The sequence below is a fragment of the Nothobranchius furzeri genome, chromosome 14 (assembly GCF_043380555.1).
Source record: "Nothobranchius furzeri strain GRZ-AD chromosome 14, NfurGRZ-RIMD1, whole genome shotgun sequence".
NCBI lineage: Eukaryota > Metazoa > Chordata > Actinopteri > Cyprinodontiformes > Nothobranchiidae > Nothobranchius > Nothobranchius furzeri.
In genome coordinates this window covers 44,304,691-44,320,464 of record NC_091754.1, presented here as the reverse complement: position 1 = coordinate 44,320,464, position 15,774 = coordinate 44,304,691, and the positions used below count along the sequence as shown (strand labels likewise).

At 45.9% G+C, this 15,774-nt stretch overlaps 1 protein-coding gene across 1 annotated transcript; it reads left to right on the top strand.

The window, feature by feature from the left end:
* The first annotated feature begins 6,508 nt into the window (after window positions 1-6,508).
* Window positions 6,509-9,333, top strand: LOC107380886 (E3 SUMO-protein ligase ZBED1-like). The gene is made up of 6 exons (XM_070544395.1): window positions 6,509-6,530; window positions 6,905-7,911; window positions 8,168-8,272; window positions 8,325-8,549; window positions 8,644-8,806; window positions 8,996-9,333. Exons 1-6 carry the CDS (start codon window positions 6,509-6,511, stop codon window positions 9,331-9,333), a joined length of 1,860 nt encoding a protein of 619 aa, XP_070400496.1.
* The last annotated feature ends 6,441 nt before the right edge of the window (window positions 9,334-15,774 follow it).

Sequence of the window (15,774 nt, the reverse complement as noted above, 5' to 3'; positions counted from 1 at the left end):
GCTGGGAGGCCTGGGGATGGACTGTCCGATCTCGGGGGCAGAAGTTGCTGAGGTAGTCAAACAACTACACAGCGGCGGAGCCCCGGGGGCGGATGAGGTTCGTCCTGGGTATCTCAAGGCTATGGATGTTGTAGGGCTGTCATGGTTGACACGTCTCTACAACATTGCGTGGTCATCGGGGGCAGTTCCTAGGGAGTGGCAGACCGGGGTGGTGGTCCCCATCTTTAAGAAGGGTGACCTGAGGGTGTGTTCCAACTATAGGGGGATCACACTCCTCAGCCTCCCTGGAAAGGTCTACTCCAAGGTACTGGAGAGGAGGGTCCGATCGATAGTTGAATCTCAGATAGAGGAGGAGCAATGTGGTTTTCGTCCTGGCCGTGGAACTGTGGACCAGCTCTATACCCTTGCAAGGGTGATGGAGGGGGCATGGGAGTTTGCCCAACCAATCCACATGTGTTTTGTGGATTTGGAGAAGGCTTATGACCGTGTCCCCAGGGGCACCCTGTGGGGGACACTCCAGGAGTATGGGGTGGGTGGCTTTCTGTTAAGGGCCATTCAGTCCCTTTACCAGAGGAGCGTGAGTTTGGTCCGCATAGCCGGTAGTAAGTCGGACCTGTTCCCAGTGAGGGTTGGACTCCGCCAGGGCTGCCCTTTGTCACCGGTTCTGTTCATCACTTTTATGGACAGAATTTCTAGACGCAGCCGTGGTGTGGAGTGTGTCGAGTTTGGTGGCAGGAGAATCTCGTCTCTGCTTTTTGCGGATGATGTGGTCCTCCTAGCTTCATCCAGCTCTGACCTTCAGCTCTTGCTGGGTAGGTTCGCGGCCGAATGTGAAGCGGCTGGGATGAGGATCAGCACCTCCAAATCTGAGACCATGGTTCTCGACCGGAAAAGGGTGGCTTGCCACCTCCGGGTCGGGGGAGAGGTCCTACCTCAAGTGGAGGAGTTTAAGTATCTCGGGGTCTTGTTCACGAGTGAGGGTAGGAGGGATCGGGAGATCGACAGGCGGATTGGTTCGGCGTCTGCAGTGATGCGGACGCTGAGCCGATCTGTCGTGGGGAAGAGGGAGCTGAGCCAGAAAGCCAGGCTCTCGATTTACCGGTCGATCTACGTCCCAATCCTCACCTATGGTCATGAGCTTTGGGTAATGACCGAAAGAACGAGATCGCGGATACAAGCGGCCGAAATGAGTTTCCTCCGTAGGGTGGCCGGGCTCAGCCTTAGAGATAGGGTGAGGAGCTCGGACATTCGGGAGGGACTCGGAGTAGAACCGCTGCTCCTCCGGATCGAAAGGAGCCAGTTGAGGTGGTTTGGGCATCTGGTCAGGATGCCTCCTGGACGCCTCCCCGGGGAGGTGTTTCGGGCATGTCCTGCCGGCAGAAGGCCCCCGGGTCGACCCAGGACACGTTGGAGAGGTTACATCTCCAATCTGGTCCGGGAACGCCTTGGGGTCCTGCCGGAGGAGCTGGTGGACAAGGCCGGGGAGAGGACGGCCTGGAGCTCCCTAGTTGGGATGCTGCCCCCGCGACCCGGACCCGGATAAGCGGAGGAAGACGAGACGAGAGACGAGGCTAATTACAAACTTTTACAAGCGGATAAATCTCAAAGTACGTGACTGGCGTGGTCAAAACGCCCATCATTACTTTTCATTTAAACTGAAGTACAACATATGTGTGATCCAGTGCGTGAGGCAAAGCGGGTTAGAAAATAGAGTTTTTAGCCCCATTGACTTGCATCTATTTTTTGGTTATTCCGGGTACCCATGAGCCGACCGGAAAGAGAGGATACTTAGCTACTTATGAGGAGACTCTTAAAAAAAGACCAGGGGCCTCATTTATCAAGCTTGCTTACGCAGAAAACGGTGTTGGACAACTGCGTAAGCAACTTTACATGCAAATTTTGGGATTTATGAAAGAAAACTTAGCAGAAAAATGTGCGCAACTTTAAAATGACTAACGACCTGGCTTACGCACATGTTGGACATTGAGAGCACCTGCAGTGCTGCTGCTGAGAAGGATAAAATTATGAAATCCTGCCGCATTATCACTTGTACTGCTTTGTTTTCACACAGAACAAGACCCCCCACACGCACACACGCGCACACGTGCACACACACACAACCTGAAGCACAGAATACGGAATGCACAATATCAGCAGGGGGACGGATTGAGACAGAATGTCATGCGTCTGTGACAGTGTGTGTCCTGTCACTGTGACCCAATTGATCATGCGTCCTGGCTACTTGTACAGGAGAGATCTCTGTTTGGCTGACTGGTTAGCTGTTTGGCTGACCAGCTCAGTGGCCTGGTGGTAGAGTGTCCGCCCTGAGACTGGGACATCAGGGTTCAATTCCTGGTCGGGTCATACCAAAGACTTAGAAAAAAATGGGACCCAATGCCTCCCTGCTTGACACTCAGCAATGAGGGGTTGGATTGGGGGGGTTAAACCACCAAATGGTTCCCGAGTGCAGCTGTGTCTGCAGCTCACCGCTCCCCCAGGGGATGGGTCAAATGCGGAGAACAAATTTCGCACACACATCAGTGTGTGTGACAACTAATGGGACTTCAACTTTTAACTTAAACTTTTAAGCATGCGTGACTTTCACTCGGGAGTCTGGGGATCGAATCGTGATTGGATCATTTCTTTTATATTGGCCACAGATCTCGCTGAAGAACTCAGCATTGACGGCTTCAGCAACGCTGTGCCACTCCGTGGATTTTCTCTTATTTGTTTTGCAAAAGCACTTCCTTTCATTTCTCCACCTTACCCACAAGTACTTCAATTTCTGCTTCTGTGAAATTGCGCTTCCTTGATCTGCGGTCGTGATCGAAATGCTGCAACAAGCCGGCTTATGTATATGCATGAGATCCACAAGGCACTTTGCACTGATTATTTATGGCAGTAAGTGGGCGTGGTGAGGGCGGGATGTGACTAAAAAGCAGCTGAGAACATTTCTAGATAGTTTCTGATTTATGAAGCAGAGATTGCGTGCAGCTGTGCGTACTCCACGTTTGATAGATCACAAACCTACTTGGCGTAAGTACATTTTTTTGCTGAGCTTAAGTACGGGTTTAGTAAGGATTCTACGCAATGTTTGATAAATGAGACCCCAGATCCTTCTGTTACCTTTTCAACATTATTTATTGTAAAGTTTCATTCAATGCAAAGTTTAATGACAACAATCAGTTTTGTGAACAGTTTAAACATGTTCCACATGGAGACGCGTCATAGAGCCACACCCGCTCCAGTAACCACTAACATCCAATTATTTTAGGCTCAGACGCTACATCTCATGTCATTATAAAGTTTTGGCTTGTAACTGTGTGACCTGGCATGCCAGCCCTTCACACAACAGGAGCGTACCATTTTCTGCAGATTTATAAGCTCACAACACACAAAGCGACGGATGCTTCCATTGACAATACACCTAGCTATCCCATCATGCAATGCGCTACAGCACCCAATACGTCATCTGACAAAGGCCGATAGGTGGAAAATTTACTACAGAGGCCCAGAAGTTTAGATAAAATACCAAGGCCACAACACAGCAAACAAACCCTACAATTGAAGAGCGGGTGAAACTGAAGTAAAAATATCCTAAAATAGTGTACAACTGGAGCTGAGGAAAACCAGAACGTATCCTAAAGTGGAAGTTATGCTACACCTTGATTATGCCAAAGACATGAGAAAAGAGGTTTTTCAGTGGCGAGTGAGCCTGACGACCAGGTCATGTTGGGGGTTAGTTAGAGCTGCATCTGCTCTGGAGCTTGTCCTCTTGTTGAGGCTGGATAGAGATCTGGGGTTCAGCTGCAGTGTGGAAAAACTTGAAAGTGGCAGCTGGACACAGCAGCTAGCTGAATAGATCAAGATAACATTAACCCCCTGGTGCTTGCTGAGGCCATCTACGCCAATCTGAAGCATCTGTCCTATCTAAGGCAGTGGCACTAACTCATGGTCATGGAGAGCTGGTATCCAGCATGCTTCCCTTGTTTTTCTGCTCCATTACACCTGATTCAGTGGCTGAGTCACCTGTGCAGCAGCTCATCAGGCTCTTCAGAAGCCTGTTAATCACCTGCTGATTGAAATCAGCTGTGTTGAAGCAGGGTTAAAACTAAAGCCCAGATCACATTGAGTGATTTGTGGCTGTCTTAGCTGGAGCCTGATGCCGAAACGAGGGTTTTAAAAATTATCCTTCCTCTTTGGGGAAAGTGAGCTGGGTCATGAGCTGACACTAAAAAGAGGTGTTAACGACAGCTGTTTAGTTTATCCTCAGCTTTCTTTTGGTTAACGGTCTGCTTAGTGACGTATGCTTTTGAAAAGTGCGCTCATGACGTAGTGTGTCCTGTTGGAGCAGCACGCTGCACAGTCTGACTCACAGAAAGCTATGTGCCACCTTTCTGGAGTTCTCACAGTGTTACAAGAACAGTCCTGTGCAATGGCAGCAAGTCACAAGATGCCTTACAGATGCAAGACTCAACAGTGTGATGGCATGTAAGCACAGACACTTATGGGAATACATTTCAATGAATGAACCAAAACCAGTGTCTTTTAGATGCATTTCTCTTCCATGCCTTTAGCTCTGGCATCTCTGTTTCCTAGTAACGCTGCTACACACCACATGCCAAATACCACTCTGCATCACTGGCAATGAGGCAATCAGTCAAGATGTCACAGTTAGTCTGTGTCAACTGGTGGAAGTGATGGAGGATCTGGGTATGAGCCAAGGGGGTAGGAGTGCTCTGGGTTTTGGCTGAGCATATATTCAACATCAGCCCCCAGCTGCTTCTGCCACAATATTTAGCATCAACAACAGGTCAGTGCACGGAGGCGTCTAGGAGCCCCCTTTCCCTCTGAGTGGGGATCCTTTTGGATTTAAGAGAAAAGATGAAAGGAAGGAACATCGTGGGATGAACAAAAAGTGGTAAATGATCCCCACTCCCCGGCTGTGGGTTGGCTTCTTCTGCAGATGGATTCCCTAGGTATAATTTCCTTAAAATAACATCATTCCAGATGTTTATAAGTATTTGCTTATTTATTTATTTGTAGTGATGGGGTAACACAGTTTAAGTATAATGGCGTTACTAACCGCATTAAAATGATAAATGGCCTGTATTTGGTATAGCACCCTCTAGAGTCCTGGAACCCCCCAAGGTGCTTTACAACACAATCAGTCATTCACCCATTCACACGTTTAGGTAACGGAGCAAATTAATTATGCCGTTACTGTTACAGGGCATGGGTTAGGGTTAGTGTTAGAGGTGTGTTACTACAATGTAACCCAGTGTCGTCAGGCTTTATGACAGGTATCAAATGTATTCCAGATATCTATCGTTGTAGCATACCCCCCCCCCCCGAAAGAAAGATGACACTTTACTGATGAAGTTTTGGATTTAATGACGATGACCCTCAATTTCACCGTAGGAGCTTGTGCCTCTATCAAGGGGGCTACTAATAACAGAATCCATATTAAATCTCCGTCAAAGCTGCTTTGGTCCTTTTTATCGCTGTTGAACTAGCTTGCATTAACTATTAGAACAGGAAATGTACCCTTCAAAATAAAAGCATTTCATTCAAACAGGAAGTTGATTAAAACAGATAATAAATAAAGGCAAGTTGTGCCAAATTAAAATACAAGCAAAATAAGATGTCATTTTAGGGTTAGTTACACTCCCACCAATATTATGAATGGCTGGTTTACATAAGAAGAGAAATGAAAAGATTTCTCAAACAAAATGACCCAAGAAGAACTTAAAGGGTCATTATGGAAGTTTGACAGCCAAAACATGTGTAGAAATAATAAATTTCCTCTTCATACATTCTCCTGCAATGCCCCGGTCCTGTAGAATGAGCCCTGGCATTTTTACTGTGATTGCCTGTTTTTCTGTAAAATCACAGAAAAAGAGAGCTGCTCGGGTCGAGCAGGCTTCTTCATGCGCTTTCACGCTCAGGCATAGCCTGTAGCATTTGCTATCCGTAGCTTTAGCAGCAGAGAGAGAGGTAGTGCCAACTCAGCGACTTTGTCGCTGTTCCTAACGCCTAGTGATGAACCTAGCTACATTTCTGAGGACCCTTAGCTACTTTCTGTAGAACGTTCTTCTAGATATTTCCTGCAAATTTGCAACAAAATAGCCATTTTCGCTCCGAATTGTTCATTGGTTTGACGTTGTTTCAGCTGTCATCAAGGATATAAAAGTTAGATACTCTGCTTTCTTTGTTTACCAGCCTCAGTGAGCCTAGGAGCTGCACCATCAGAAGCTCAGCCTTCAGGTGGGAGACCTTAGTAGGTCAGGTCAGGGGTCAGAATAGAGAATAATATTCTATTCTATTCATAAAGTGCTTTTATAGACACTCAGAGGTGCTGTAAAAAGTCAAGATAAAACTGGCAGATTACCCCAAAATAACAAATAAACTTTAAAACTGTTTTCACATGAATTTTGACAAGAGTTTTTAAGGTGGAGAGGTCATAGGGGTTGTGGGAGGGTGGGGGCAGCAATAGAGAGGGGTGGGCATGGGCGTCACACCCGTGAGAGGTGTGGTTGTTTTAACACCCACACTTTTTCTAATGAGCTTACACAATCACACTTTTCCCGCAGTTTATATATATATATATGTATATGTATATATGTATATATATATTAGGGGTGGGTGCAATTAATCGATGTGGCGATGCATCTAAAAGCTTAACATGTTGTTTCGGCATCGATTAATGAACATCAATGCTTAAAAAAACATAGCATCAAAGTTTTGTTGCAAAGCCGGTACTAAAAAATAAAAACATGTAACCGGAGCCTTAACGTGCGTGCTGCCCGGACTGTTAAGTGAGTGGCGCTACCTATTTGACCTCTATACAAAATGGCGGCAGCTTCAGCAACCTCCAGATAGCGGCCGATTCTCTCCATACCAGGGTTAACTGCAAGTGTGTGGAAGTCCTTTGCATTTTATGAGAAAGCTAATAAGACAATCGACAAATCTTATGCAATTTGCAAAATCTGCAAAGCCAAAGTAAAATATCTCAGCAACACCACAAACATGAGGCAGCACCTTGTACGCTTTCACCCAGAAACCGAGAATGCACCTCTGACCGTGCCCGCCAAACTGGGGACCATCCTGGAGACTGTCTCCAAACTACCGAAGAACTCAGAGAAGGCGAGGAGCATTACAAAAGCAATAGCTACTTTTATTGCGACAGATCTACGCCCATATTCAGTAGTAAACAACAAGGGTTTTCGGTTAGTGGTGCATACCATGAAGTCGCGCTATAAACTTCCTCACCGAAAACACTTCGCAGAAAAAGATGTCCCCCACCTCTATGAGGAAACCAAAACAAGCGTTCTGGAGTCCATGAAGAAGGCAACCAGGATAGCGCTCACATGTGATGTGTGGACATCGGTTGCCACCAAATCCTTCATTACTGTAACGGCGCAATTTGTTCTCGCGTCGGACAAGAACGGGTGGAAGTTGGTGAGTCATGTTCTTCAAACTCGAGAGATGAGTGAGAGTCACACCGGGGCAAATGTTGGTGAGCTCCTGGAGAACGCTGCGGCAGAATGGCAGATCTCAGATAAAGACTTGGTTTTGGTGACTGATTATGCCAGCAACGTGGTCGTTGCAGCTCAGAAGGCGAAGTACGAGCACCTGAAATGCTATGCTCACACTGCCAACTTGGCCTCACAGAAAGATCTCAAGCTGGCAGCTTTGGCAAAGCTTCTGTCGAGGATCAGACGGATCTCTACATTTTTTCACCGTAGTACTACCGGACTCCACCTGCTAGAGGAGAACCAAAAGCTGCTTGGTATCAAACAGCACAAACTGAAGACTGACGTATGCACTAGATGGAATAGTGCATACGAAATGACCGAACATTTCCTCGAGCAACAGCCTGCAATTGCTGCCACCTTGCTCTCTCCTCAGGTAAGAGAAACATCATTGTCATTTACTCTTATCCATTTTTATACTGATCAAAATTACTGTATTATTGATAGCAAAATAATTTGGGAACCATTTTTATTGCTTACTGCATTATAGATTTATAACAAATAATAAAAAAAAAAACAGTTAAGCTGCCTTGATAGTGAACTGTTGTGCACTGCATTCTGACGTGTTAGTAGCATAAGGACATATTTAATTATGAATAACACAACTTGCTATCTGCTTGCTCTCTCCTCAGTTGAGAAAGAAGGAAAATGACATTGCCACTCTCGATGAAACTGATGTCTCGAATGCTGAAGCAATGGTCTCCGCCCTACAGCCGATGAAAGATGCCACCACTCATGTCTGAGGAGAAAAACCCCACAGTTTGTATGATCGTGCCTGTGCACACAAAGCTCCTCCAGAGCACAGTACCCAACACAGAAGATTCACCACTGGTCCGGGATATTAAAAAGGCCATCTACGATGACCTCAGCAGCAGATACACCAGTGAGGTGGAGAAAAGCCTTCTGTATACAGCGTCTGCCCTTGACCCCTGTTTTAAGGCATTACCTTTCCTTTCTGAAGAGGAGAGAGAGCAGACGTATCGCAAAGTGATTGCTGAGAAAGCATCACTGGCGGTAAGTGTATTTATATAGAAAATGTGTATGGTTAAAGTGGTTCCAAGGTAATTAAATATGTGTGTTGTATTTTCTCTTCTCAATTTACATGTAGCAAGAGGTGAGAATGAAGGAAGTGACCCCAGAGGACAGTGCCAGGGCAGCAGCAGCGGAGACCAGTGACACTCAGAGGGACCAGGAGAACGAGCTGCCACCACCAGCCAAAAGAAGGTATACTCTGCTTGAGAACCTGTTAGGACCGACGTTCACAAAGCATGGTAGGAGCTGGGAATCTTTATTTTTTTAATTGTTGAGTTCTACATCTAGTTGATTGGCTGAGGCTAATTTATCTCCCACTCTCATTCTCTCTCTTAACTCTCTCTCTCTCTCTCTCTCTCTCACACACACACACACCCTTTCAATCTCACATTCTCGCTCACCCATGCTCACTCCCACTCTCTCTTTAGCTCCAGAGCCCAAATCAGCATACACCAGAGCCAAGGACGAGATGGCTAAGTACTGCCTTGCTTCAGCACGTTCTCTACAAGAAGACCCTCTCCACTGGTGGAGTGTTCATCAGATGCTGTACCCCAAGATTTCTAATGTGGCCAAACGCTACCTGTGCATTCCAGGCTTCAGTGTATCTGCAGAGCGAGTATTCTCCACTGCAGGAGATGTAGTAACAGCCCAACGTAGCACACTCGAGTCAGAGCACATTGACCAGCTGATATTCTTGCACAAAAATGTGTGTGTTCCAGATTCTGACAATGACGATGAAGAAGAGTCTAATGTTGAAGATGAGTAGCACAATGTTGACATTTGCCCATCTCACACAACAGGAGGATGTAGGGGGACAAGAGAGAGGGGAGGGAGTATGGGAGGTCAGTTAAGTTTAAAATGAGTATGAGTGTCACTCTGCTCTATTTTGTTGTGTTCGCCTCACTGTACTGAAGCTCCAGGCTGAATATATGTTCAGTTGAATTATGCACTTTTGTTCTGAAAAAATGCAACATATTACCTTCAAATATAGCAGGGCTTTTTTCTGTATTCCAGACTGAATAAGCTGAATTATTTTATTTTGAGGAATGCACTTTTGATCTGTATGGCAGCTTTTTTATAATGTTATCATATGCCAGACTCATTAAGTTTCCATTAAATAAATTTGCTGAAAGTAAAAATCTTGTTTACTTGAATTAATTACCTCATTGAATCCAGGGCTTGCCTGTTTTCAGTGTTTCCCAACAATGGAGGAGACACACTAGTGTAAGTAAAGCTTTCCCTGGTCTAAGTTAAGTTGGTCAAAGTGCAAATATTTACACATCACACAGTCATAAAATAAGAATTTGTCTTTGAAAAATAGTTAAATGTTAAAAAAAAGTATTTACTTACAGAGAGTAGTTTTAGAGGAACTGAATTAATTGATAGGTTATTTATTTACAAATGTAGATAAAGAAGAAGACAATCTTGTATGAAAAAAAGCATTACAAATGTCAATAATCGAAGAATCGTGGCACCAATAATCGAATCGAACCAAAAATCATTATAATCAAATAATCGAAGCATCGAAGCTTCCATAATCGAAATCGAATTGAATCGTGAAGTACCCTTCTTGGAACACCCCTGATATATATATATATATATATATATATATATATATATATATATATATATATATATAATGTAGTCATGTTTTTTTCTTTATGTAGATATTTCACCCATACAATATGAACTCTCAGGAGACCAGGAGATGTACCATACCATACCAACTTTATTTATAAAGCACATTTAAAAATGACATGGCAGCCGACCAAAGTGTTGTACAGAATAAAAAGTAAAAACACAATATAAAAACAAAACACGGTCAACAATAGAATACACAACAAAGCAGATAATCACAGTCAATAAAAACACATAGTAAAATAATTAAAGTCAGGGATTTTAAAATGCCTGGTCGTAAAAGTGAGCCTTAAGTAGTGACTTGAAATGGAGGAGAGACAGTGCCAGCCTCACTGAAAAAGGAAGATCCTTCCAGAGTGTTGGAGCAGCATAGACAAAAGCACGCTGCCCACGCATTTTGTATTTCATTGTTGGAACACGAAGCAGCAGGCAATCAGCAGACCTCAACGCCCGGTTTGGCACATAACGAGTCACAAGATCAGACAGGTAATCCAGAGCCAGACCATTCAGGGCCTTAAAAACAAAAATCAGGATTTTAAACTTGACTCTAAAGTTTACAGGTAGCCAGTGAAGCTGCTCCAGTACAGGTGTGATATGGTCTCTACTAGGGGTGTTTGTTAAAAACCTGGCTGCCACGTTCTGTACGACCTGAAGCCTAAGAGCGGAGGCAGGTAAACCAAATTAAAATGGAATTTGCGTAATTTAGACGGAAGATGATAAAAGCATGAATTACGGATTCTAGGTGCACTCGTTTCAGGATCGGTTTTAAGCGAACTAGTCTGTGCAGCTGGTAAAAACACGATCTGACAACTGCGTTAATCTGAGGGCCCATGTAAAAGTGGGTATCCAGTTTCACCCCCAGGTTGGTAACACTGCTTGAGGTCATATGGGAAAGTGTCCAAATCAGAAGATAAGTGTATGGTTTTGTTAGGGGTCATGAGGAGTGCCTCAGACTTAGAATCATTCAGCTTCAGGAAATTGTTGGCAAGCCAAACCCTCATTTCAGCCAAACATTGTTCCAGAAGAGAGAGCAAGCCTGGTTTGTTCAAAGCCAGGTAGATCTGGCAATCATCTGCATAGATATGATAGCCCAGGCCATATTTCCTCAGGAAGGAACCTAGGGGGAGGATGTAGATTGAAAACAGGAGAGGCCCAAGTACAGACCCCTGCGGGACTCCCCATGGAAGTGGAAGGCATGTAGAGGAACAATTAACCAACTGAACCTTGAAAACTGTTTGACAGGTATGAGCAAAATCACTGAAGTGAGGTACCCCTAAGCCCTACCCATGACTCAAGTCTATCCAGCAAAATATCATGGTCAACGGTATCAAATGCTGCAGAAAGATCTAATAGAAGGAGCAAAACAGGAGACCCAGAGTCAGAGGCCACCAGGATGTCATTGGTCACACGAAGAAGGGCTGATTCAGTACTGTGAAGTGGCCTAAACCCAGACTGGAACACATCAACCAGAGAAAAAATATTAATGTGTGCTGTAATCTGTGAATAGACAATCTTTTCAAGGACAGATGAAAACGGTAATTTGGAGATTGGACAGAAGTTTGCAAGGCTTGAGTGGTCTAAATCGGGTTTTTTTTTTAATTGGTTGCACAATCGCATTTTGAAAAGAAGTAGGAAATACCCCTGTGGCCAAGCTAGAGTTAAAAATGTCTAAGATGGTGGGGCCCAAAATAGGGATGATATCACCCACCATCCTCAGGGGGCAAAGGGTCCTCAGCAGAACCAGCTGGTTTCATATTTCCAATCAGATCTGCCAATTCAATAAGAGATATGGGAGCAAAGTTAGAGAATGAAGGAGGTTCTAGTGGTACATCAGGATAGCCAGATCCTGGTTGCACAAGACTATCCCTAATGTCCCGGACATTGTGACGAAAGAAGGTCTGGAGCTCAGCACACAATGACACAGAGGGATCAATACTACCAGGTTCAGTTATCGACAAGATGGAGTTGACAGTGCTGTAAAGTTTATGCTGATCACTCTGGTGTTGTGAGATTATGCATGCAAAGTATTTGTTCCTGGCTGATCTAACACCTCTGATACAGGTCAAGAGCATCCATCAGAAGATGCTTAGAGGTTTGTAGCTTGTCCTTTTTCCACCTTCTTTCTAGCGCCCTACAACGCCGCCTAAGGCTACGTGTATCATTTTTCAGCCAAGGATCAGAGGTGGTTTTCTTACGGCTAAGTTCCATTCTGAAAAGCTGACAAGAATTCCTACTTTTTGAGATATAACTTGTTTCGGTACTCCAAACGGTCTGGGTGTTGGAAAGAGTTTTTCCAGAAAATGTGAAGGTCAAATGTTAGAGTGTGGAATTTTCAGGTGAGAGTGGTGAGAGACATTTTTTTTAATTTTAATAATTCTCAAAAAAAGGAACCGTACGGCCACGATGTTTGGAGTACATTCATGAATTATAGCTCAAAACGAAGGTATATTCGTTAGCTGCAAGCCAGTGTGCGTCTAATTTCAATCAGATTTGCGGTTTTCTCAGGACAATGCCAGAAATGGAGCAGAGGGTCATTGCTCCTATCTCTGCTCATTATAATTTTTGTGATTTTTTTCTGAAAATCTCAAGCCGTACCTTAACTTCTACCTGTGATTTTAGAAAAACTGTAATGGATATCGAAAAGATTTTTTAGCCAATAATAGCTGAAAGTCTTGTGAGTTTGTTGAAACTTGAATGAGGTCTCTAGGTTAAAGTTAACCTATAAGCGTAAGGAAGGGGGCTGCCAGAGATTTTGGGCCCCATGAAAAAATATCAAGTTGGGCCCACTGGGGGCTCGTCCATAGCTGGAGCTGGGGTTCCACCCTCCCAGATTCGAAGCAAGAAAAAAAAAAAAAAAAAATATATATATATATATATATATATATCTCAGACGTCACGCTAAACCAGGGGTCGGCAACCTGTTCCCATCAAAGAGCCATTATTACCCGTTTCCCACAGTAAAGAAAACACTGCAGCAGCCGCGGCGTTGTGGGCGGGGCCTACCCTCAGACAGCAGAACGCTGCTCACAACAGGTGACAGCAGCCGGTACCGGTCGCTCGTGTACGTCAAAGCTATCTTTCATAAGAAGATAGTCAATAAAACGATTTATATAAAGTGGATCCAGAAGTTGTAGCCCGTCTCTGCCTACAATATTTTGATATTCTTCACCCTGTTGGTGGTTTTACTGTGCAGGTGCCACTTTTGTCATACGTTTCTTTTTAAAACATGTTTAGACTGTTCAGAATACAAATCCAGGCTCTGTCACGTTTGATTGTTGTAATTAAACTTTGTAGGTGGGGAAGGTCAGAAAAGGATCCGATCATTTTGTTTTTCCCTCATTTACAGCGACGGAGATAACGGCGCAGTGCGCCTGGCTCTGGTGTTAATCAAGTTAAATTATATTTCTTTCCAACAATTTTCACAAGAAAACAAAACAGTTGAAAGCAGGGCTTGTGTTGACCGGACAGTTCCCGTATTTGGCCGTTTATTTTGACGGAGAAAGAAAAGAAAGAATTACCCCGACGCATGCAGACGAACTGACACTATTCGTTACGCCCATCGCAGATGTAGCTAAATCACTCAAGAAAAGATTTCCTTCAGAACATCTGAGCTGGACATTGCTCAGCGCAGCTCACTGTCAGCGCGTACAGAAGGTGCACAGCGAGCTGAAGATGTGGAGGGGGGCTTGGAACGTGTTGCAGAACCAGAGCGCATGCGGGAAGGTTCCTTCCACTGAAGCGAGTTTTCCAAACCCGGTCTCTCAGAGAGACTTTTCACTTAGAAAATGTTCCCTGATGAAGAAACTTTTGCTCAATTGTGCTTGTTCCTGTCTCCAATGTGGCGTCTGAGGAAAGTCCCAGAATCTCACATCCTCTTCAGCTCAGAATGCGCCTATGATTACGCACAAGCGTGACGCGTCAACCCGGTCTCACAGTAAGACCGGGTTGGACCTGTTCAGGTTTACGCCGACAATCTTTACATTTAGAATTGGCATACAGATGTAAAATTTATGCAGTAAAAAATAAATCATTTGATTTAAGGGTGAGACAAAGAACGGTTCGAAGGATCTTTCATGGCGGTTAAAACAAAGAGTCGGAGTACCCGGCCCGGAGGGTTACCGGGGTCCCACCCTGGAGACAGGCCTGGGGTTGGGGCCCGTGAGCGAGCGCCTGGTGGCCGGGCTTTCGCCCATGGGGCCCGGCCGGGCTCAGCCCGAACCGGATACATGGGCTCGTCCAACTGTGGACCCACCACCCGCAGGAGGAACATGAAGGGTCCGGTGCAATGCGAATCGGGTGGCAGACCAAGGCGGGAGCCTTGGCGGTCCAATCCCCGGACAAGAAAACTAGTTTTTGGGACATGGAATGTCACCTCTCTGGCGGGGAAGGAGCCGGAGCTTGTGGCAGAGGTTGAGCGGTACCGGCTAGATATAGTCGGACTCACCTCGACACATTGCATTGGCTCTGGAACCCGAGACCTGGAGAGGGGTTGGACACTCTACTTTGCTGGAGTTGCTCCGGGTGAGAGGCGGAGGGCTGGGGTTGGTTTTTTGTTAGCCCCGAGACTCTCTGCCTGTGTGTTGGGGTTTACCCCGGGGGACAAGAGGGTAGCTTCCTTGCGCCTTCGGGTCGGGGAACGGGTCCTGACTGTTGTTTGTGCTTATGGGCCGAATATCAGTTCAGAGTACCCACCCTTTTTGGAGTCCCTGGGACGAGTGCTAGATAGTGCTCCATCAGGGGACTCCATTGTCCTGCTGGGGGACTTCAATGCTCACGTGGGCAATGACAGCTTGACCTGGAGGGGTGTGATTGGGAGGAACGGCCCACCTAATCTGAACTCGAGCGGTGTTTTGTTATTGGACTTCTGTGCAAGCCGCAGTTTGGCCATAACGAACACCATGTTCGAACATAAGGATGCCCACCGGTACACTTGGTACCAGTGCAGCCTAGGTCACAGGTCGATGATAGATTTTGTAGTCGTATCATCTGACCTGCGGCCGTATGTTTTGGACACCCGAGTGAAGAGAGGGGCGGAGCTGTCAACTGATCACCACCTGGTGGTGAGTTGGATCAGATGGCAAGGGAACATGCCGCGTAGACCTGGCAGACCCAAACGCATAGTGAGGGTCTGCTTGGAACGCCTGGCAGAAGAACCTGTCAAGACGGTCTTCAACTCCCACCTCCGGCAGAGCTTTGACCACGTCCCGAGAGCAGTGGGGGACATTGAGTCCGAGTGGGCCTTGTTCCACTCTGCGATTGTCGAGGCGGCTGTTGCTAGCTGTGGTCGTAAGGTGGCCGGTGCCAGTCGTGGTGGCAACCCCCGTACCCGCTGGTGGACACCAGAGGTTCGGGGAGCCGTCAGGCTGAAGAAGGAGGCCTACAGGGCGTGGCTGGTCTGTGGGTCTCCGGAGGCAGCAGACAGGTACCGGATAGCCAAGCGGAGTGCAGCAGTGGCAGTTGCCGAGGCAAAATCTCGGGCGTGGGAGGAGTTTGGTGAGGCCATGGAGAAAGACTATCGATCGGCTCCAAAGAGGTTCTGGCAAACTGTCCGGCGCCTCAGGAGAGGAAG

Coding starts and splice junctions, on each gene's coding strand:
- LOC107380886 (XM_070544395.1), top strand. CDS start 6,509: ATGGGCGTCACACCCGTGAGAG. Junction 6,531..6,904: donor GGGCGTCACACCCGTGAGAG/GTGTGGTTGTTT, acceptor TCTCCATACCAG/GGTTAACTGCAAGTGTGTGG. Junction 7,912..8,167: donor CCACCTTGCTCTCTCCTCAG/GTAAGAGAAACA, acceptor CTCTCTCCTCAG/TTGAGAAAGAAGGAAAATGA.